The sequence below is a fragment of the Rhodnius prolixus genome, unplaced genomic scaffold (genome assembly GCF_049639745.1).
Source record: "Rhodnius prolixus isolate KJV_2025 unplaced genomic scaffold, Rpr scaffold_2, whole genome shotgun sequence".
In the NCBI taxonomy this organism is placed as follows: Eukaryota; Metazoa; Arthropoda; class Insecta; order Hemiptera; family Reduviidae; genus Rhodnius; species Rhodnius prolixus.
Window position 1 is genome coordinate 43,425,779 of NW_027411592.1, and position 24,491 is coordinate 43,450,269.

General features: G+C 32.1%; 2 protein-coding genes across 5 annotated transcripts; both read left to right on the plus strand.

Annotated features, from left to right (window-relative positions):
* The first annotated feature begins 1,599 nt into the window (after nt 1-1,599).
* Nucleotides 1,600-8,482, plus strand: Syx7 (syntaxin 7). Of its 3 annotated transcripts, none has more exons than XM_074119381.1 (8): nt 1,600-1,807; nt 1,920-2,126; nt 2,255-2,324; nt 2,848-2,947; nt 3,969-4,128; nt 4,284-4,396; nt 6,791-6,946; nt 7,990-8,482. In XM_074119381.1, the coding sequence occupies exons 2-8, from the start codon at nt 2,015-2,017 to the stop codon at nt 8,086-8,088; spliced, it is 810 nt and encodes a 269-aa protein (XP_073975482.1). In that variant the 5' UTR covers nt 1,600-1,807; nt 1,920-2,014; the 3' UTR covers nt 8,089-8,482. The 3 variants fall into 3 exon arrangements, with proteins under 3 accessions (XP_073975482.1, XP_073975484.1, XP_073975485.1); XM_074119383.1 differs by having other exon boundaries at nt 1,645-1,807; nt 1,939-2,126; XM_074119384.1 differs by having other exon boundaries at nt 1,668-1,807; nt 1,971-2,126.
* Nucleotides 8,483-13,165: 4,683 nt separating this feature from the next.
* LOC141449713 (uncharacterized) lies at nt 13,166-23,678 on the plus strand. 2 transcript variants are annotated; one of them, XM_074119386.1, is made up of 2 exons: nt 13,166-13,258; nt 22,691-23,678. In XM_074119386.1, exon 2 carries the CDS (start codon nt 22,708-22,710, stop codon nt 23,446-23,448), a length of 741 nt encoding a protein of 246 aa, XP_073975487.1. In that variant the 5' UTR covers nt 13,166-13,258; nt 22,691-22,707; the 3' UTR covers nt 23,449-23,678. The 2 variants fall into 2 exon arrangements, with proteins under 2 accessions (XP_073975487.1, XP_073975486.1); XM_074119385.1 differs by lacking the exon at nt 13,166-13,258 and adding an exon at nt 13,825-13,960.
* Nucleotides 23,679-24,491: the final 813 nt, after the last annotated feature.

Below are 24,491 nucleotides of genomic sequence, written 5' to 3' on the forward strand. Positions count from 1 at the left end.
AAATCGGAGAAAACTAATCTAACCCTTTGATCCTTTGAGATAAAGGTATGCAAAATTAAAGAATTTTTTCAATTTTTCTGGGAAATCCCGTGAATTAAGCAGTAAAAAATTTGTAAAATATTGAACATATTAAGGAGACGTAGGTGTAGTACACAATGTAAAATTTTCTTTAACTTCTTGAAAGTAGTCCATTGAAAGTATTCCATTTTTGCAAATATTATGTTAACCGCAAACTGAGAAATCCTGCATGACCTAAAATTTTGTGGATTCCCTATTAAGCAAGCATAACCATAAGGAGGGCGGGACATAAGGACCGTAATTCATCCCTCGTCTTACTCTATTCTAGACGTAGCGTTATTTCCTGAATGAGATAACTAATGAATTTCTTAAGAAAATATTAACTAGTGATTTTCATTTGGAAATATTTACCAGATTAATATCTTGAAATTCAGTTTGCTCCAATGAATAATTAGTTGCCAACAAAAAAATTGCAAGGGGAAAATTGAAAAAGTACTTCAAGTATCCGGGGGAAAAAGACAAATAGGACCCTTGAATATTATAGAAATTGATCGTGTCTATAATTCAAGGTTCTCCATCAAATTCATTTTATCAATAGAAACTATTAAAATCAAGATAAGAGGTTAATAAAAAATAATCGCTTATGCCAGGAAAGGGATTAACACGTTGTTAGGATTGGATTGGATTGATTGGATTCGTACCATTAGATTCTTTACGTTCGAATCCAGCAGCAGGCCACACGATTAGCATTAACCTGCAAAGATTAGGTGACGGACTAACGCAGTATATAGCGTGCTAGGCTGGCCCTCATCTGCCATCCCATTCCAAAAGTTAAGGCACCGCAGATGGGGCGGTGTCCTTTTCAGCCGCCAGATCGTTACCACTTACTTACTTGACCCGAGTAAGTCAGACCTGGGCATCTGGAGGCAAGCGGGCTGGTCGAGGCCCTCCAGCAAGTTTTTTCTGCCCACGGAGTTGCGGAGAAGCCTAGCGCGCCCACCACTCTTCCCTTGCCACTCGCTGTTGATATTGGTCCAGCCCTCGTAAACCATTCCAATTTCTCATGTGGCCCCTGGAAAAATTAATTACCCACCCCGTAGTAAGCACTAGTTCTAGATTGCCAACTACTACCCAAGAAGCCCAGCCCATTTAAATAAGCAGACATTTCAAACTTAAAATCTAACTCTAAAAATTATTCCTTTCTACCCTCTATACGAAACTGCCATCACGGAATTGTGAGGAAATAAGGCCAGCAGAGAAGCCAAATCTTTTACGTAAATCGTATCAGATTGCTGAACAAAGGCATCAATAATTGAACAAGTTCATTACCTGCAGGAAAACAATAATTATATCGCAATTAAAGTGTCGTGATGAATGGAATTTTATCAAGGGAGAGAATTTTTACTCGTAAAACGTTTTACTTTGGCTGTACGAAATTCGTATCTGAGAAAGAAAAAGACCATTGTAACCTCCAAATTAATTTTTTTCTCCCCTTTAATAAGAAAACTAACGCATGCAGAATATTAATTATTACCATAATCGGCTTTTCAATAAGTGCATAGTGCATACATGAAAATGATCAAATTGGCAGTGATGAATAAATCATCTGGTACGTCAGTGATCGATATTCATAGGGATTGTTAACGTAGTAAGTGAGAAGTCAGAAAAAAATAGTCAATGTGTTTGAGGATAATTAAATTATATTGACAGATCAATGGAAAATAGAATAAATCTTAGTGTCACAACATTTGTTCACGAAAGTCATGACGTAAGGGTCCTACGTTAAGAGGTGGTTTTTGTTATTTTTAATACCTATTTGTAATTCATTTTTCAATATAAAGTTTTTTACTTTACATTTGTAACTTTATTTCATTTGTTTATGCCAATCACTTCTTTTATAGATTGAAATAAAATTTTAAGGTGTTTAACTGAGTAGTGGGGTGGAATTGCAGGTTAAATACCTGATATACTCGCTACAAATACATTACAAACAAAAATGGATAATAACTTAAGAGGATATTCATCTTATCAAAATGATACAGAGAAAAGAGATTTCAATAGAACTGCGCAAAATGTTGGATCCAACATTCAAAAAATATCACAAAATGGTACTTAATTTTGTATAATTATGTTTTCCTCTATCAAGTGATCTGAATGTCACTCCTAAATACTAGTTTTTACGATCTTTTTTATTTCAATTTAATTGAGATATATTGAACAATTTTCATTTATTTAGTTCTTTCCATGAACAAGATGGTCAACTTATTGGGAACTTCTCAGGATAACCCCGAATTGAGGCAGAAATTGTAAGGCCATATATTTTTATTTATAAACCCAAATAATTAATTCCTGAAGATTACTTATTGAGTAGTGTACTTTCGCTTTCTTACTTTTATCCAACTATTTTTATAGAAAGAATGCCTCTAATCTCAATCATTCAGGACAATGAATGATTATTTCTAAGAGGCCTCTCATGCTTTTTAAGTCATTTTTATTATCTCCTTTCTTTTGTTTATTACCGTTGTAAAAATATTAGCTCAAAGTGACGAAACTATGAACTGCTTACATTAAAAGGGTAAAATATGGTGCTATTGGAAATTTTTTTAAACCTGAGCGACTAAATTCTTTTGTATAAAGTTGTTTGGTAGAGATCCTAAATCCTAAATAGTGATTAAGAGCATTCTGTTAAACATAAAAGGAACTTCTATTAGAAATTATCCATTCACTATTTGTTTTGTAAATAATATATATTGCGTACTCCTCTAACTTACCGAGCACAGTTATGTCAGTGGGGATTCCATATTAGAATTTGTGTTTTTTTCTCCATAGATATCAAATCAAACACTACACCAATCTGCTGGCTAAGGATACATCCTCAATGTTGCTACAGTTGTCTCAAGTACAGATACCTCAATCTCCTCCAGAGTATGTAAGTAACTATCAAAGTAAAAATAGACTTTGTCATAATAAGAATAACATATTATCTTAGAGAATTTTGAGGTGCGGTCATAAAAATTTATAGACAAATTTCTTTTTACCCACCGACGTTTCGGTAAATTTATTACCTTCTTCAGGATATGATAAATATTTTTAAAGTTATATGTTAAGCCATATCTTAACTGTTCTTCAGAGTGTGGTAAAACTTTGAATAATTATTTGTTAAGTAATATCATCATAACTGTCAACAGTTAATAAATTAATAATAATAACAATAAATTTACCGAAACATCGGTGGGAAAAAAATTTGCCTATACATTTTAAAGACTGAACCTCAAAATTCCCTAAGATTATCCATTATCAACGGTCGAAAACCGAAACCCTCATAAGAATAATATATGGTACAATTTTTTTTTATAGATGTTCATTGCTAAATCAAATGCCTAATTTTCTCTGATTTTAGACAGATTTGTGAAAATTCTCCAAACTATTCTCTTTTCTTAATTCTTCTTAAGCATGTAGTCTGCATTTGACCACAGAATACTTATAATTCATTCCGACACCATTTATTTAACATTATTCTCCAGCAAAACGCCATGTTCAGAACGTTTGAACATTTTTGCTGTTAGATGGTTTACCCTAATCCTAGTGCTTTGCTTTTCATTTAGAATTTCAATTTAAGGCCAAGTTTACTGAATTTCACCACTCTCTTTGAGACTCTTAATATTTGTTCATTCTTTTGTTCATTTAGTAGACGTGGAGTAGCAAATCTGTTTGTTTTCTTGCTTGTAACCATAACATATTTTGGGTATAGCATTTATTTTTTTATTTCTTATATTTTATATACCTTTAAGAATCTACTTGCCAAGTTTATCAAGAAGAAAAAAATTAATATTATTTCATATTCCTTTGTTTTTTTATAGTTACTTAATTTATTGACTGAGATATTAGTCAATTTTATTCTTTCTTAATTTATTGACTGAGATATTAGTTAACTTTATTTTTTGTTGCAGAGGGAGTACAAGATGCAAAGGGAGCGATTAGCCGAGGATTTGACAGCAGCATTAAATGCTTTCCAACAAATTCAAAGAACAGCATACCAAAAAGAAAAGGAAGAAGTACAGAAAAGTAGAGTTGCCCATGGCCTTCCTCCGCCACCATCCAAACATAGAGGTGATCTATTCCCTCTATTTTGTTTTTTGGGGTTTCATTTATTATGACTATTTGATAACTAATATTTATCATGTTCTAATTAATTAATTAATTTCCTGAAACATTCAACTATTTGTTTTCATGGTACTTTTTTATTTATTATCTGTTGATATTAGAAAATCAGTTGATTGAATTAACACCTAGCAACCAGACGCAACTGCAGATAGAACAAGAGGAACGGGATTTGCAGATTATTGAGGAACAAGAAGCCTCTATTAGACAACTCGAGGTATTTATTTTCTTATATAAAGTGCTCATTTGAACACCAATTCGAGCCAAATGTTCTAGCAAGTAATTATAATTGAATCTCAAAGTCTGCAGATGGTGGTATAAGTCTCCCTAAGTGCACCATACTTTCCCGTGGCTTTTAGAGCCGTCTGTGTAAAAAGTAATTGGACTGAGATTTATTCTTAAGTTTGGACCGGAGGAATGAATTACTTACTGAGTCAGAAAGATTTTTGTCATAATTATAGAAGTTGGTGGAGAGGTGTGAGTTGTAGTTAAAAGTTATAGAATAATCAAAAAGGAATCTATGGAGGAGTTCATGGCATTTAAGTAAGATCGAGAAGCGCGACGGTTGCAGCAAACTTCAAGCAAAATTGGCGTTTTTCTTTTAATCAAATACTTGCCTGTTAAAACTCTTGCAGCTGTTTTACTAATTTTAGTTGATAGTGGATGATTTTTAACCTCCGTTCTATCTATTATTAAGCGGGAAGGCAGTCATTTCCTTCTTATGTCTAGAGGAAAGTCACGTGCCTCTACTAGAAGGGCACTAATAGGAATAGAGATGCACGAGTCCTAGACAGCACCTTAGCGATTCAAATTGTACTTTCTCTTTTGTCGCCAAAAGAGTGTAAGCTGTGCTCCCATGGTGAAAAACAAACATAGTCTATCCTAGACATTATTGTTTGTAGAGCATTAACAATGTTTTGATATTTGCACCCTAGTTATTGTTGCATCTCACTACGTTTGGATTCTTTAACATCCTTTTGTCAGATGTTCTATATGTTTCTTCCACAGTAATCTATTGCCTATCACCATTCTGAACTTCCTCAAAACACCTCAACTCGCAGTTGATATCCACCTAGCGTTAGCAAGAATCGGGTATTTTTTTTACACCACTTGCGGCATGACAGCATTGCTGTACTTAGTTTACCTGAGGCTTCATCTAAATTTGACTCTCGGATAAATAGGATGATGTCATTTGTATTCTAAGATACTGAAAAATTCGTATTTAGGCAAACTTAAGATCGGGACTAAGTACCTCATCCTGTAGCAATCACTCATGTGTTTCTCGCGGACCGTAAGTTATATACTCGTATTGTATCTGACAATTCTAGTTAGTATGTCGAGGTTCATCATTTTACTAACAGAGATAGTGACGGTAGTTGGCATCTTTTAAGTCGACCTTTGCTACCAACATATATTTCTTGTCTGAGAAGCGTTCATGTACATAATATCAGGCACAAAGCCAGAAAGCGCATCAAGAGTGCTAAGCTTCTTCCTGAAGCCGTTATGACATTGTGGGACTTTTAAGGTAGCCTTCACCTCCACTCTAACCTGGCTTTGATAAGTCGTTCAAAAAGTTTTGCCTATGCAAGAGAAGTATGGGACGGTAGGATTAATTTGGTTAAAAAAAAACAAAAATGTATTTTAGCCAAAGATATTAATTTATATAAGCCATTATTTGGAATTGATAACATTTTTAATTAAACTGGGCAATTACCATACAAACACTTGAAGCTTTGTATTTTTTTTTTTGTTTTTCTTGCTTTTACATTCATGCCTTGCTTTTTAGATTTGTAATAAAGATTATAAATCTTTGTATTAAATTTATATCATATTATATTTGGTTCAGTATTCATTCCTGACTTTTGTTCTGTTTTAAAAACGGCCCAACCACTTGTTTTGTCTAATAATCTATACGCTTCTCTTGGTCGAAACATCATTTAACTACCTCAACAAAGCTTTTTTCACATAATCTGAGAGATTAGTAAGCATAGGATGGTGGAGTCTTCACCAGGAGAGTTGTTCGAATTAGTTTTGAGGGCAAGGAGGTGTAAAGAAAATGGATCATTTAAATTGTGATGGGAGAGGGATGTATCAGAAGGAATGAGGACTTGTTTCGGAACTATTTCCGGGGATAATGAACTTAGGAATTGAGGTATCTTGTTCAGCTTCTACTACTTGCTAATGTCTGAGAGCCCTTATTCCATTTCATATTGTCTTAATTGAAGTTTTTCTATTGAATAAGTTGCAAATCTGTGCCTATTTTTCTATGTTTTTCTTTCTCTACATTCTTTTGCATGCAGCAGAGGCTCGTTTACAATCGATAAAATTAGACAGATTGGGAGATAATTTGTATACATTTACCATTTCTATATTGCGTTCCCTGGCCATTTCGCACTCTTCATTCCACTAAGGTTTATGAGAGTCTCGGGACTTATGCCCTAACTTTTTGTACTATAGAACGGCATATTCGGCAGTGTCGTTAATACACCGCACTAAGTGTAGGTAATTATTGTACGGATCTTGAAGATTAGTCTATATAGCGTATAAGATTAGTATTTTACATGTTGTTTCTCGTTATATTATTAATGTTTTTTCTCTTCCTTAATTACAGATTGATATACAAGAAGTATCAGAAATATTTAAAGATCTTGGTAAAATAGTTCATAGCCAAGGAGAAGTAGTAGATAGTATAGAAGCAAATATTGAAGATACCAAAGTTTATGTATCGTCAGGTGCTACCCAACTTAGAGAGGCTAATAGATATTCGGTAAGTATATTTAATTAATCTACCAAATTCAAGTTCCCGATTCTCCAGATTTCCACTTTTAGGATATTGGCCCACTCAGCTATTTCAAAAAAATAACTCTCAGCCCATGATAAAGCTAGAATGTAATTAAAAAATAATTATGGAAACTACGATTATTGTCAACGAACAGTTGGTTCATTTATTTTCTTTAGGGCGTTTTGGATCTCCCAAGATCCATCTCAGACATGTAATATCCGTAAATGAAACGAATTATTTTGAGATTACTCAATGCCACATATAAATATTGATTTCTCAATTTTTAGTTATTTATTATGTCCCTTCAATATGTCTGAACAAAATTACTCAAAAACAGAAAGTCGCTAGAATTCTGTTACTTCTGAAAAAATTCTAGAAAATATTAATGAAAAGTTAATGACGTAAAATTATTGAAATGATATCAGTAAAGTATTAATGAAATGATTGGTACTTGCTGATTTGTGTACTTTTTAGCGTTTAATCAACATTATGCTTAACTTTTTATACTGTAAGTTTTTGTAAAGAAGATTGAAGTCGAACTAACTGTATTGGATACAGATCAAATAACAGGATAATGTGCAACGGAGTTGCTACATACAATAAATATTTGTACATTCATGGGTGAACAATAAACGCTAACAAAAATAAATCAATTAAGATGGTATTTACCATATTTTATCTCTCTCCGAATCCAAAACCCAAAACCAGATACCAAATTAACTACAAAACCTAACATACAATTCTGAATACTAATAATGTTCTTAAAACACAAACCACACATACCGTTAAAGCCGGTTAAAGTTATTACAATACTCTAAAGCAGAAACACATATGTTGTGCACTTACACTAACATTTAGTAAAAATGCTAAATTTGAAAGTTACAACTTTAGGAATTACAATAAAAATAAGTGTAAAAGTCCACTCCAGATTTTTATTTTTGAATTATTATTATTATTATTATTATTATTATTTTTATTATTGTTATTGTTGTTGTTTTGATTTTTTGTTTGACAATTTTTTTTTTCAGTCCACGCTACGGAAGTACAAATGTGTAATTTGTGTGGTGATCCCAGCAGTGATTCTTACGTGTACAATATTAATATTAACTTGGAAACAGTCAGATTAAATCAAAATTACCTGGTAACATAATTAATTACCATTTAATAGTTGGGAAATTTGGTTAAAAACAAAGAAATCCACCAGATTTTTCCAGCTACAGATCAGTCGTCATGTATTATTGTTTTAAAAACGTTAAACCAAGAGAAAGGTATATTGCACTTAAGATAAATAACATTGAAAAATATTTTGATTAATTTGGTTAAAAAAAAAACAAAAATGTATTTTAGCCAAAGATATTAATTTATATAAGCCATTATTTGGAATTGATAACATTTTTAATTAAACTGGGTAATTACCATACAAACACTTGAAGCTTTGTATTTTTTTTTTGTTTTTCTTGCTTTTACATTCATGCCTTGCTTTTTAGATTTGTAATAAAGATTATAAATCTTTGTATTAAATTTATATCATATTATATTTGGTTCAGTATTCATTCCTGACTTTTGTCCCCTCAGAAAAAAAAACAAAAAAACTGTGGATAAGCACTTTTTGTTAGTGAGTGAAAAATTTCATTCCAGCATTCTTTCAGCAAGTATAAACTTGTTATCAACATATATACTAATATTGTAAATATAGTGTAAAAATGTTTTTGATTCATTATGGTATTATGAAATTACAGAGTGATTTATAGTTCCTTACAATAGTATTGATTTTTATAAACAGGGGAACTATTATTTTATTTACCATCGGTCATTTATTTATTTCCAGCATAAAAATTTTCATTTGGCTGTGCCGTCATCACATTAATAATCGTAATTAATATTATTTAATAAATAAATTAGCTGGACAATTTATCGAAAGGTAACGGATAAAGGCAGAGCGAGTAAACTTGTTAAATTATTTAAGGAAATATATACTAAAAAATAAAAATAAAATGAAATAAATTGTTTCTATTTAATCATATTAACTTTATTTGTAATATTCACATTTCTATGTCATTGTTTGAAGGAAATATATTTTACTTATTCTATTTTAATCATATATATTTTTTCAATTATTATTTCATATGTTCCGTTGTTATTTCAATTCTCCTAGAACCATTTTAATATATACTTTTTACTTCTGTCATTTAGTAAAATATTCAACATTTTTTATATGCCATTGAGCATTCCTTTTATTGTACTAATATTTTATCACTTATCAAAATTTATTAAAATTTAGAATGATTAAGTATTATTATTGTGGCTGCTTTGGGTTCATGTATTTACCTAAGAGGGGTGGTAAAGGTGTTCTATCTTTTTTACTCTTTGGGAATCCCTTGTGAACATTAAGAATTCTGTTCCATACAGTCTAATAGGAGTATTGTGTGCACTTAACCATTGGAGTCTGCATCGAATGAAGAAAGAACTATCATTCTGGTCCATCCAAATACACCTAATCTTTTCCACTGTTCTAGTGTTCCCTGATTTTAATTAGAGCTTTCTTAGTTCTTTACATCTATGATTTCTCCGTCCTCATTACAAGTCCCCTCCCTTATGAAGTGGACATAGTTTTTGCTTAGTTTCTTATTGAATTTCTTGCCAGCTTCGTCTTGAAAATTTGCTTTTTTCAGGAGCTACTAAATTCGAAATGGGCCCTAAAGGCTAGGAGATAGGCCACAAGTGGCCCCTATCCTATCCAACATTCAATCCTCATACTGATTTACCTTAAACCTACCTAGTTTGTCACAGTTTCTTTTCAAATCAGAGACTGCTTTATAAACTTGCCTCTTTATTACCTCAACTCCACCAAGTACCTTCAATATGGATTGTACAAAGCGTGGGCTAAGTACCGAAAGTACCACCTCATCTCTACACTCTTTAATACCATATTGTTGTTACTGTGTCTGCCTTATTACCTTCATGGTGAACTAGAGGCGCCACAATTAATCTTAGATCTATTTGATGATCTTGAAAGAATAGTTGGGCATAAAATTCTTTATAAATCTCTTCGATCAGGCGCAAGAATCAAGTTGACGCCAGCTCATGTCCATAATATCTTATAATTACCACTCTGTCATCTCGTCTAATGAGTATTCTGACTTGCGAACTGCAATCTATGAACAATCCAATAAAAGCAAACCAACACTTTATCATACAATCTGATATTAGTGCAAAAATATCTGATAGAATTAGGAAGAACTGGCGTTTTCATTCATACTTAAAACGAACTGCTGAGTTAAATTTATTAGCTGGTACTTAGTTTTTAAAGCGATTGTACTGAATGCAGAAATAATCATGGTCTTACATATATGGAATTATAACCAGTGTCTTGAGGTAGAGAACATGACCTCTACAATGCAGATTTCTGTGAGCAGTATAGCATGTGGAGTTATGAGCATATATATAAACTCGACGGTTTTCTGCTACAATAATCTACAATTGCTAAATGGAAAATTTTCTTATAGGAAACAAGAGTACTGACTCAAGAATAAAGTAGGAGGTAAAATTGGCTAGGTAAGTAGATGATAACTGTTGCACATAAGTTGCGAGTCGTTATACAGAACAATAATCGAAATAAATATGTACTAATTTCTGCAAAATTTATAAAATAAAAATATATAAAACATAGAAATGTTTAGCCTGCTAACAAGAAGAATAAACCACTGCTAACTTTTTAGAATTCCAGATTAAAATAAATCTACCATATGTAAAGTACGCTTAGGTTGTATTTCGAGTAGCTAGTAATTTTTTTTGCAGAGATCATCTCTTCAACTGTTTAACACATAGAAAATCGCAATTTACGTTGCTTGCCTGCCAAATTTTCTTTCACTCATTGTTTAAAATAATAACCAATATTTTACAACTTTTCTACTTCCCCTTATAGTATTATATAACAGAAAATATAATGTAGGAAAAATCATAATTTTTGATGTTAATATGAAGTTATTTATAGTTGAATTATATAGATATATATTACTAAAACAATTAATGAGGGCAGTCACTCTGGTTAAAACCACCAATTCTCGCTTCAATACTGATTGCTATCACACCAAAACTGAGCCTTTTAACGATTAGGCAACATGCTTCCAGAACGTTTATGCATTTTATTGACATATCCATTAATATTTAATCAAATATTTCACTCATATTTAGTGATCCAATTGAAAATGTAATTTTGTTATAATACTCCTTCTTCTTACCTTCTGTTTGTGTATTGTTTTGACTTTTTCTCCCTTATGTAATTCTCAATGTTTTAAACATCATTTCTTTTTTTGACAGCTGACTCTCAATGCCGTCAAATAAAACCATTTTTTCTATCAAAGATCTCTCTTCCAAGCACTGCTTCCGCGTAATCTTTTTGTTTATGGCTCTCTTCAGGTTGTATCTTTATTCAGAATTCCTTTATAGAATGAAGTATATGTTGTTTTTTTTATTAATCAAATTTCATTTCTTAGAACATCATTAGGATGATTAAATGAATACTGAAACTAATATTAAATCCAATTTTTCAGTTTTTTTTTTAAATTGCTATCATTGGACAATAGATATGACATAACGTAGAACAAAATTTGGTGCCAAATTTTAATAGTCCTGGCTGGCTCGAAATGCGGATCCAATTACATTTAGGGCAAGGATATTTTAAAATTACTGAAATGGTTTTCAAGGTTATGTCAACAACAATATCAGTTATAAAAACCGTTGTACAATAAGCGTCAATTTCCAATAAAGCTATCTTACTATTTTTTTGTCTGGATGCCCTGAAAGTTACGATACTGGTTCTTATAGTTGGCATTGTTTTTACTTCCTCTATAGGTTGGAGGAAGTATTGCAATCGTATCAAATTTTAGAGCCCAGAGTCCAAAAAAGTGTTTTTTACAAATTGGGCTGTCGTTGGAGTGTTTCGTCAAAAACGAAAAAATTATACTGAGTTCAAAATTGATATTTGCTTTAGATGCCACTTCCGGATCCTTCAATGAGCTTTAGGACAGTCATCCAACCGAAAGTGCCATTTACTGAGTATAATTCTGTAGTTTTTTGCAATTTTTTATTTTCGAAAATTGTTCCGGTGACATAGGCTTTTTGGCCAACCCCCATAGAATCTAACCAATTCTTTAAACATAGTAAGAATGTTACAACTTGCTGAACGTCAGCTAGTTGAACAACGTTGTTAGTACTGCACTGGTGTATGCTGAGAGGTTTTTCTGATCAGGAAGTCACCCAGGTTTCTACGTGCATTGTAGTTTTTGGAAATTTGGACCTTTTTTGCCAGATTTCAGAGCACGAAACGCAAAAACCTGTCCATTGATTCTAAATGAAGTGTATATAATTCTCTAGATTTGGGAAAAGCCTTCTTCATCCATCAATAGAATCTTACGAGCGTTGGATTTTTTTTTAAAGTACTATTTGGAAAATCTTGAAGACTTAGATGGCACGGTCTTATAAAGTTCATGCGGTACAAGCACTGCGCCCTGTAAATCTTCTTCTTCTTGCGTTTATTACAAAGTTAGATTTTCAATTTTCAGAAGATCTTGATTTCTAATGAATATAATTTGGACGAAAGTGAATTTATCAAAAATAGAAGGCGCTAATGGCCATAGACGTCGATGCGCCGGCAAAAAAAAAAAAAAATAGAATGAGAAATCCCTGGAATGTCAGGATGTGGGGTGAAGGAAATGCCAGAGTCAGTATTCAACCCAACATCTGATAGTCTCAGGAATACCTGGGTACTGTCTTATCAGGGATCAACTAATTGTATCTACTTTTACGAAGGAAGCATGAATGGTGATTTTTATCTTCATTTAGAGTATGCATTCCTTTAGTGGAGTCGAAGGACATGGTACTAATGTTTGATGGCTGCCCGCCAGGCATGTAAAGAGATAACGGAGAGTTAGAAAAGCGTGCCATTCGTGAGCAGTGTCTTTCTCTTTTATTCTTACTTTACATTTTTATCTCTAGCTGAATTGAAGACGAGAACTGAATCCGTTTCTTTGATTCAAGGGATATTTGTTAAACTTATTACTCTTAAGCAGGTCTATGCCTCTCTAATGGTGGGCACCTATGAGCAATATCTCTTATATTTTTAATACTTAGTACGTTTGATTGAAACTTTTCTATTTTATTTTTTAAAATTTTTACAGGTGCCACGTGCGGGAGATTAATAGCATTGAAGATCTGTTAAGTAAACTTGTTATCAATCATAACAAGTAAAATATTAAGCAGAGGAAAAAATTGCCAAATCTATAATTAATAAATAAGGTACTTTTAAAATGTTTTTACGCAGTCACTATAAATAATTTTAAATTGGGAAAAAAATAACAACGATCAGAGGAAATAACAGCTGTTTCACCTACTGTGGTTTATTTAGGCATTGGATGTTCCATTAAAGTGCTAATAAGTATTTTAATAAATATTTCATACTTGTACTGAAATATTTTTTTTTACTTAAAAATAAAATAATTTATTAAAATGCAAAGGAGTCAACTACTAGTTTCCTAGTATGAAGTCAACACAGATAATGTTTGGTGCGTGCGTAGTTGTAAAGCAGCATTACAGAACCATTTCCTTACTGTGGAAAAAAGTAAGGAAAACAGATAAAAAACCCCAAATAGCCTAAATTAACCAAAAAGCCGAAATATTACATGAAAATTGTCTGTGCCTAACAATCTTATCTTTACAGCGAGCGGGTCAGTGTCAGAAACGTCCAGTAGACTACAGATTAGTTGCAGGGCTCGCTGCCAATTGCTAAACTGGAATATTTAAATTCTGCATAAAATTAACTTTGCTTATGTAACTAAAATGTTGCCGCCTCCGCGTACCGATTAGACGCTTATGTGGGGAGGGCTAGAGTGAGGAGTGGGAGAGTTAAACCCCCTAAGATCTCGGGGCTCCCCCGAAAGATTCAATCCAGTCGTCTAGTTGAGCTCACCATTGTCATCTTCATATAAGATTTTTCGCTAGGTATGGCAACTACATTAATAATTTTTAAATTACATAAACAATCGTTTAAAATGAGTGATTTACATGCAAAGTTGGTTACTTCTTCCTTTATTAAATGAGAATCAAGATCAGTATGCAAAAGTACTAGTATCATAACAATGCTCACGTCCCCTTTAAAAAGGTGTACTTCTGCTTAGGTAATAAGCCTGCTGATGGTGACAAAGAAGTGCAATTTTGGTGACATACATTTTACTACATTAACAAAAATTATTTTTGATATTCTAAAGTTCCTATACTTCCTTTTTCTCCTCTTCGTTCTTTAAAGTGAGCCCATAAAAAGTTTAAATCAGATAATTTATTAATTCAGTTTTTTTAGAAAACTACAACTTTAATTTACTTGCTAGAAGAATACATGATATAAAAAAAATCTTTAACGTTTTCAACCATTTAACGTTAAGCCACAAAGAAATTACGTTTTATTTAATGATTATTGACTTTTCTTTTCTAACAATTTGTGAACCGATTAAATGATATTAAAGGCAATGTTACTGAGCTAGAATATTCTACTGTCATCTCAAAATCAAATAAACGATTACTGCTTCTATATGAAAAAAAAGGTTTACTTTTGTATTGTTTAGCTAGGCTCTATTTCTGGACAATTGGCGATGGAACAGAAGCATCACAAGAGGTGTTTGTTGGGAGGGGTGGGCTCTCAAGTGGCAGCAAAGAAATAGGTCAAAAGCAAACAGACTACTGGGATAGTTGGCAGTAATCTTGGCCAGATTCCTATAATAAAACAGCTTCTTAGAGGTTTTTACTTGCCTACGTCCACCGGCTTGCCTTAACCTTCATTTTCTGTTAGTCTGAGTTTTAAATAGTCAATTAAATACCAAACTTAAGTTCATAAATCGTTAAATATATTTCGTTCACCTATTACAAGTTTTTGGGATTAAATATTTAATCATAAAACTCAGGAATAACGGGGACATTTAATGCTGAAATAAAACTCCGGATAAAAAAAAACACAACCTAAGCATTTCTTAAAATTATTAGCAACAATAAAATAAGTTTATCAAAACAAGGTTCCTTAAGCAGCCTTATTACTAATTTATTAGTTCAGAAACTATTTAAATTTATTAATTTAAACCGTCGAATTTTCGTACTTATTAGCTAATTTAATTACTTAATCTTCATTTATTCAGACATAAATCTCATCTAGAATTTAATTTTTTTCCTTTCATGTACTACAATATTTCCCACCAAAACATAAATTCCTTATTACCTAAATTTTAGATATTTTTAAAAACCTACTTATGAAAAAGATAAAAAAACAAAAAAAAAGTGTTTGATATTTCCATTTTATCTAATCCAACCCAAAACTACATGCTATTAAACTCTTCGGAAGTTTATTTAATAAATTCTAGCGATTTGGATTAAGAGAGCTAAAATAGCAAAATACTTAAATATTTATAAACGTCCAAGTGCAGATTCAGTCCAAAAGCTTCATTATCTACTGTGTTACTAAAAATAAGTTGAAATAAAATTCTACTAGCTCTGTTTTAATTTTGTATAACTTATGTTGTTTATTATTTTGTAAATGCTTAATTAAGAAAATTGCTAGTTAAAATAAACTTCCAAACTTACTTTGCTAACAAACAAGTCTTGTTACTGTAGTTTCATTACCTATTTGTTCGGCAAATATGACAAAATTTAAATTTGGGCTTAAGAACTTGTATTTGAAACGGTTGTAACCATACTCTATCACATCCTTGCACGTTTTGACAAAACATGAACTTTACCTGTAGCCTTTCTCGTTACCTTTGTGCCTGAGCACCTTATTACGATGTTTTTTTCTTCGCCAAGCCTCAGATAGTCTTTGAATTGATCTGATAAGTACTGATCACTCTGAAAGCAATAAATTTATCAGTTCATTTCAACACATTATTACAGTTTGCTTTAGTAAACCTAGCTGAAGTTGTATGTTTGGATCAATAGATGGAGATTGGAATGATACATTTCCAGATTTCTAGCCACCATGAATTACTTAGGGCTAGAGCAATCTTATCAAATAACATTCTGTTGCAGAAACTAAACATTTCTTTTTTTTACCATATATGGGTTGCTTTGATAAAAGTATGCACTTTGTTTTAATAACAACGGTACGCCAGCCCATGTCCTCTCCAACTTTACTTACTCCCAATTTTGTACATCCTCGTAACCATAGTTCTTGGCACTAACCACATACAACATAAGAAATAGAGGTAATAATTAACTTGATTTGTTTGAAATATTTGTAAAATCTGAAGAGTAATATCTGTAAGACTTTCTCTTGAAATACTAAAAGTGTAATACTCATTTAACAAATTCTCTATGTCTGAATTTTCATTAGGGTATTATTTTTAAATAATAACGCCTTAAATAAAAGACTTCAGACTTGATGTAAAGTCTCAAACCTTAAATTAATAAGAATTACTCTCCAAATGTCTAAAATGAAATTGATACATTTAAATAGTGGTCTGCCATTTTTAAAGTTAATGAAAAATACCTAAACCAATCGAAATAATTATGTTTTACTAATTCATATCGAATCTTTACTTTAGATCGCGGTGGTATTTCTGAAATTGATTTTTTTAGTATAATCATCAAATTTGATTATACGCAGAAATTAAAAATTTTGATATTTCTTAAGCCAAAAAAAAATTGATTTTTAAATAAAGATCCGTATGACAAGCAAAGCTTAAAAACGTAAAGTTTAAGGGATTTAGCCGGAGTCCACTAACTTCTAATCTACCATTTCAGAATAGGACCCCTCAACTACATAACCCTAAAGTTATTACGAAATTTGAAAACTTTGAGGCTTGCAGGAAAAAAAGGAATTCGTGTGAGTGTTTCATAATAAGATTTGTTCACACCCAAAAGGACAAATTCCAAAAATGTTTGGTTCACTTTAGTTTAAACTAATTGCTAAACATTGAAAAATGCATTTCTAGAAAAAGTATTATATTTTACTAATGCCTTACTAGAGTTTAAAAGAACAGAACTAAGCAGAGCTTTCGACAACACAAAAATTCTTAAACAGTCTCTTGATTACAAAAGATTAATTTATACTTCTATTTTAAAAACCATCTGGGCGTATGGGTTTAACCAAACGATAGAGGCTCTTTTTTACGTCTCTAACCGGACTAAGATCTTATTATTCATTTTATCACCTAAAGTATAAACCCATTAAACTCCACTTCAACCTGTGGTCACTCGTAACTCGTCCAGCCCAAAATCTTTCTTCAAAAAGTGTTTCTGATAACCGAACAAGACTTCTTAAAAGTCAGTGGCCTCGAGATATCGTCACTAGTGGCTAATAGTTCAGGTTTTAGAGTGTTACCATTGAGGAAACTTTTCCACTCGTTTGTATCTACCAGTATTCAGTGTTATCATTGTTACTTATAGCGTCAACGGCTGATTTTAACAGAGATTAAAAGAAAGAAAACAATAATAATATCCTGACAACTTAATGATGAAATTCCTTTAATCGAAAACACCACTTCTCCTTGTTTGAAACAATCAAACTATATTGCACCCATTTACTCCTACAACTTTTACTTGTAACATTTTTTCAAGAAACATTCTCAAGAGAGCTTCTCTAGGATGTGGGATGGTTAGGTTTATTGCTAAAGAGGCATTTTGGTGAAACTTTAGTTCTTGTCATTCACATAATTTTAAGTATGCCTATATGTTATTAACATTCCGACTTATCTTAATTTTTTTTTAGTTTTCTCGATTTTATTATAAATCAAACAAGTTGAACTTCATTTATTTTCTATTTTTCTGTCCTAACTGCTAATGTAAGGAAGCATTTCCTCCAAAGAGTTAAATTTATTTATTTTAAGGCAGTATTTACAAGCCTTTATGTATTAGTGAATTAGATATCTGTAACCTGAATAAATCAGTAACTTCTGAAATTAGGCGCCTGAGGGCCTTTCCCTTTTGCCCGACCCTGTTCGGTATCATTATAGATATTGCATGCTTAAAGCTTTTCAATAAATCTTAAACAATTGTTCAGTAAAGTCGTGCTTTAGCTCAGCAATTTTTGGCGTCGAGTTTGATTGTTTTTATGGTTGAGTAAGTATCCTACAATGGAACGGAAATGACACTTTAAAGGAAAGCCTTACACCTATATTAGACAATCCCTAAAAGAATTTTTCCAGCAAAATGTTTAAAATAAAAGCGATAGTGCTACTCGTGTATAATGAAGTTTAAGTGTTTTAAAAAAAAATAAAATAAAATAAAGAAATACGGCTTAGGTTTTAAGTTGAAAAAATCTCACTACCGCATCCACTGCTGGTACTTGAAAGAAATATTAACTTTCGGAATAGAGGTAAGCTGCTTGGACTATCAGATACATACTAATTTATAAAAATACTTTTTCCTATTTTTCTTCCTTTTTGGGGGTAACTAAATGAGTATTTCTGGGAAAAACTCAAAACGAAAAATGTAAATATAATGTTTGATTACAATTCTTCCTCTTGCGTGGGGTCAAATCCGTTTGATCCATGTATCGATTCCTGAAAAGATATGCGCTGATCACTTACTATGCATAAGTGTTCTAATTAATCTGTACATTCAAAACAATAAAGTTTAGCAAATAAAATGTTTTGCTTAAGTACCAGAACTGTTGCTGTAGATTAGATTAGATTTACACGGCGGGACGGGACCCATGCCCCACGGCACTGCAGCCTCCAAGAGGCCAACTGTTGCTGTAAACTGAGGAAAATTACTTACAAGTATATACATAATGAGGAGAAATTAAATACCAAATGAGCGCAAAGAATAACATTTATTCCTTTAAAACAGGATTCATTATTTATTAATTTTTTTATTTCAGGCCTTTAGAAATGGAAATGAAATAAAAACCTTTCCATTAATCTTTAATAAATGTTACTATAGCTACTTTCTAAAAGTTCCTTTTGCACTGTATCAGAAAAAGATAGGTCAGAATAAATAATAAGAAAACTTGGTCAATTTCCAATAAGATGTATTTATTTATAACAGAGTGGAACAATGATCAGTCACCTCTGTAGCTCTCAGCATATTTAGCAGGGCACTCGTACTTACCGGTGTGACCCCATTAACTTTCAATGATTAACATACTTTCTGACGATAGGTGTTTGAAAAAATAAAACTAAAAAAACTTAAAAATAACTTGCACTTTATAAACTATTGGAGTTAACTAAACAAAGACATAAAGGGTTAAAGAAGTATTTGTATTTTGAATAATATCTCGTGTTTATATGAAAATTATAAAAACAAATAGAAAACTAAAAAGTTCCGACCATCAAGTGTCCTTGAATATTTCACTTAAGTGACATAGATGGAATCCATCCATGAAATCACTTTCAGATTTATCTTAAGAAACTTATTTCTGAAAAAATGCTTCAAATAAAAGTTATAGATGTGTGCAATGAGCATGCGCAGTTTGAAGAAGATCATTAAAGCCGTTTGCGTGAAAATCTCAAGTGATAGGATATGGGGCAAAGTCATTGAAGAGTTAATCTTTGATTTTATATTCTTTTAAAATAAGTTTTTTCAAGATAGAAAAATAAAAGGCTTTAAACAGGGCTGTTGCCCCTCGCCCTTATAGTCCAACATCTATTTGGAGCAATTGATGAAGGACTGGAAGATTAAGTGTGCCTGGAATAGGAGTAAAGTTTTTCTTTACTCTGCAGTTCGCCGACGATCAGATCGTAATAGTGTTGGATGTTAACATGATGCAAAAGCTCCTTGAGACATAGTCCAAATACCGCCTGGTTGTTAACCGGAAGAAGACAGAATATTTGACGATAAATTCTCATGTAAACCAATCGAAGTAAGTGATTGGACCCTGTCAAGAAATAAAATACCTCAGAGTGTAGTTTTCAGAAAGTGGCACCACGAAAGGAATGTCTCGATAAAAATACATCAAGAAAAAAAGAATGATTAGCATTCTGAATTCTGTAATTTGGGACAATATTGAATTCAGCATTGAAACCAAAAAAGAAAAAAGGATCCAACATTCCTTTATGCTGGGCTCGGCTTTATATGGATAAGAGATCTGGACGAAGTCGGGAAAGTTAAAAAAAAGAACGATTACTTACAATGGAGATGGACTTCTGGAGACAGAGCTGTGGGTTACTAACACGGAAATCAGGCGACGAGTTGGCCATGAAACCATTCACCTCTGCGACATCGGTGGTAAGGAGCCTCCTTATGAGAATGGAAACAAATAGATGGCCTAAAAGAATAATGGGCTACATGCCGGAAGAACAGAGAACAAGAGAAGAGGAGAGCGTCCGAGAAAGCCAAGGATAGAGGACATTCAGGTAGGAATGGCTGCAAGAGGATTGGAGGAGTGAGATTGGAACGATAAAAAAACGTGAAGAGAGGGAATTTTAGGAGTGGAAATATGTTCATTAAAATAAATAAAAAAAGAACGAGATTTAAACATAGTCGAAAGAAAAGCGGCTCCAGTTATAAATTTAAAATATCCATTGGGATTTCACAAGTTTCGTAAAACAATTCTTTCGGATGGGTCAAAAGGAGATGTGTGAGGACACCGTAAGCTCCACTCTACCATGTTGAGCAAGGATTGGGAGCTGTAAAGCTGCATGTGCCATCCCAGTTCAAGTGGCTATGAGAAAAAAGAAAAGAAACGTGATTGAGGGTGCTAATGATCGTGGCAGTCGATGCTCCAAAAAAACAAAACAAACGTACAACTAATAACATTGAATGTTTTGTAAATTCACTCCTAAAGCATTGGAGGGTATTCCGAGCGGAATACGTCTTTTTTATGAAACAATACTTTTTAGGCATGAAAAGGATTAGTTCAGTGTTCAGCGCATTGGATTCCATACGGTGATCCCGGGTTTGAATCCAGATTATATTGAATCCAGCTCTTAGATTTTTTCTTTCTAAAAGCATCTTACATTGTCCGACCATGGATACAATTTTTTGGTAAATAGAACACTATACGGTTGCCAGCAGCATACCTGCTATGAAATTATGTTGCTCGAAACTCGCTCTTGTCTCAGCTGCTATCAACAATCTATGTTCAGAAGCAAAGAAGTTAAGAGACCAAGCCGAAGCGTAGAGTAGGTGTCGGATCCCAAAAGTTTGACTTCGGAATTAATCAGGTTTCAAAGGTAATCCTCTTACGCCACAGCACTTAAGAAGTTGTTTTAAGGAAATTATTACGCCAATGTTTACATACGTAGATAGTGAGGCACCTTAATTTAAAAACAAAATTAAAAAAAATGTTTAAAATGAAATAAAGCTTAAAAACAGATATTCTCTAGTGAGGTTTAAATCAAATTTATTTGGCTTTAAAGGTTGAATCACATATCCATTATTAGAGCGCAACAGCTGCCAAACTAAAGACGTGGTTTCTTAATTCAGAAGTCACCATTTATAAATTTTTAATTTCGCTCTCGTTCGTTTAATGCTGTGTAACATCTTTTATTCAGGTTTATTCAGTTTAAAAACATGTTAAGAAAGACATCGTCAAAATTGCAAAACGAAATTTTATCGAGCAATAAATTTAATTAGTCATTTATTCTTTGACAGAATTATAAATTTTATACTTGATTGATTATAAAACGAGAAATCTATGATAAACATTTTCGTGTGAGATCACCCTCTTTAAAACGACCGTTAAAATATTAATGCCGGGGACAATGTTTGTTACTTTCAATGAGGATAGTATTTATGATGAGCACATACTGCAATTATATGTTACATATGATACTAAATGAAAAGAAAATTGTAATGTAAGAAAATACAAAAATATGGACATGCAGGAAGAAATCTATTCTTAAATATTTATAAGGCTGGTAGCATAATAATAAATTTAACAAATATCGTTGGAGTATTTACGATTAAAAGAACTGAAAATCTTCAATGTAAAATAAATGATTTATAAATAAATAATTTTGCCAACTATTAGCAATAATCTTAATGGACGGTAAGAAATAGGAAGCTGATGAAGTATATTGGGTTTAGGAATATGAGGAATTAAAAAAATTAGCTTCATGACTAGGTAAAAGGTTGTTCGGAGGGCTGCATTACATAAAGTGGTTAACAGGAACTTACGTGATTTGGAAGATGACGAAAGATTTTTAGTAATAAGGTCAATTCCGAGTTCTAGCTTTAGTCAAAAGCTTTGAATATTACAAAGAACTTCAGAAGGTCTAAAAGGTTTAAAGCGAGAAAGAGAGAGAAGAATAGAACTGTCGATATCTGCCTGAATGGAATCTCCGAATAACGATCGTACACAAAAGTAATCTTTAAATAAATTTACAAATGCACTTCTTTGTCGCCACGTTTTGACTTTCCTTCCGGATTTTTGTTTTTAGTAAAATTTTCTATAGGACTTTTTTTTCTGTCAAAGTAAAAAACATTTTTTTGATTGTCTTAGACTAGGATAGTAATTGCTTAATTTTTTCTTTAGGGACTTAACTAATTTTGTACTTTTTAACAAGCTGAGATAGCTTAGCTGATTATTTCCTATTCAATTTTATATTTAAATAGTTCTCCTTTAATTTTAGCAGTATAAATTACAAGTATTTTTTTTTTCTGATGGTCAACTATTAAACACTAAATTACTTTTTACCTAAATTATAGACTTTTAAGTTTTATACTATTTAAGATATACGTCTTATATAAAATGTTCTTTTTACAGTAATATTTGAGTGAAAATGTATTAATTATTATTTGTGACTTTAGGAAAACAAATCATCAGAATGGCAAACAGAAGTCGGTTTACCCGACCACGAACGAAAGTATATGACTGCAACTACAGCTTAGGTGAAGACTATTACAGGTCGGCTTTGGATGGTCTAGATCGAAAATATGGCAAACTTCCTGCTGAAAAAATTGAACCTCCAAAAAGGCCAGTTAGCGTTGGTGACATTGAAAGTATGCTAGGATCACAGAGAGAACAAACTGCCGCTGCCTTAGCAGCCGTATCTGAAAAAGAAGATGATCAATTAGCAGCTACTTTACAGCGAATACATAAAGCTAGGACAGCTTTTGCACCTACCCCTGAAGAAAATTTTGAAACAGCTTTTCTAAATAGAAGAGAACAGGTTAAAAAGAGGTTTAACGAAAAAATAATGGATTCTGTTGGCCTGAATGGTGTCCTTTCAGAAGATGATAGCTCAGCTGCCAGTTTTAGAAGAAGGGCATTAAAACTCGTAAGTCAGACAGAAGAGGCGTCGCCGAAACTTACTAAATGGACCGCCCTCAGGGAACCTGCATTGGAAACAGTTGATGAATTAGCAGCCAAATCTCGTGCTAGGGTTTCGCGAGCCAGGTTAGCTGATATTGAAGCTGAAATGGAAGAGTTGGCCGAAAGAGGAGCGGCAAGAGAACGACGTTTAGCAGGTCTCAGACAGTTATTAGATGAATCTGATCAAGCTGACTCACTGCGCTTGAGAAAAAAGATAACGACAACTTCAATTACAGAGAAAAGAATTTTGTAATAAGTCAGAACATAATGAGAAAGGGATATGTAATTCATAATCTATCTGCATTTTTACAATAAATTTAAATCTATAACTCAAAAGTATGTATTCAATTTTATAAACGAGTAAACGGAGAGTTGAAACACACAAGACAAGTACTGTCTAATTAAGTTCCGAAAGGTGAGAACTCTTTGTCCTTCGAATTGAAAGATAAAAAAATTAAGAAGTTATATAAATAATAAATAAAAGATAAATTAAGAAGAAACTATAACTATGGTAGTAACTATAAAAAAAAATAGTACTTATCTTCTATTCAAATATTTTGCTGAATTTGATTTTGTTACTATTATTGTTTAAACTATGTTTTTATGATCTAATATGATTACTGAAAGTCATAAATGAAATGAATCCGAATAGGATTTGAGGAATGATAGAATTAGGAAATGAGCTCAGTAGTGATTTGGCAATATATTAACTAATTTACAAGGATCTCGTGCACATCTTTGTATGCAATCTTACAATTCTATGTATTCCAAGGAAATATTAATAAAATCTTAAATTTCAGAAAAGAATTGCTTTTCATTTCATTTAGTCCCAAAAAGAGAATTAAGAACGATTACACGTTTTGGTAAGTTTTTTTTAATAGAAAGAATAAATAACACTTTTTCTTTTATTAACTGATCGAATTAATAAATAAACAACCATAGAAAATTTTTGTTTCTTAAAAACCTAATTTTTAATCACCTCATGATACGAACAATATAAAAAACAAGAATTGTATAATTAGCACTTTGAAACAAAAGGACAGTTACAGTTTGTTTTGATTTAAAAGCTTTCAACTGTTCACATTTTTCTTTATTTAATGCTGGCGGATTGTCAAAACAAGATTCTCTTACTTAACAGGAGTTATTTTTAGGAAAACCAGAATATTTTAAAAATGAGATCTGATTAGTCTTAGTAAATGCATTTTATCAAATACGCTAAAATATCAATATCCTATACTAATGATATATTTTTTTGTGAAAATTGACATAAATGGTTTTAAAGTAAATTGCAAAGTT

Excerpts from the sequence above, each read along its gene's own strand:
- Syx7 (XM_074119381.1), top strand. The coding sequence starts at position 2,015 with ATGGATAATAACTTAAGAGGATATTCATCTTATCAAAATGATACAGAG. Across the intron at positions 2,127-2,254 it reads TCAAAAAATATCACAAAATG|TTCTTTCCATGAACAAGATG; the intron begins GTACTTAATTTT and ends TCATTTATTTAG. Across the intron at positions 2,948-3,968 it reads CTCAATCTCCTCCAGAGTAT|AGGGAGTACAAGATGCAAAG; the intron begins GTAAGTAACTAT and ends TTTTTGTTGCAG.
- LOC141449713 (XM_074119386.1), top strand. The coding sequence starts at position 22,708 with ATGGCAAACAGAAGTCGGTTTACCCGACCACGAACGAAAGTATATGAC.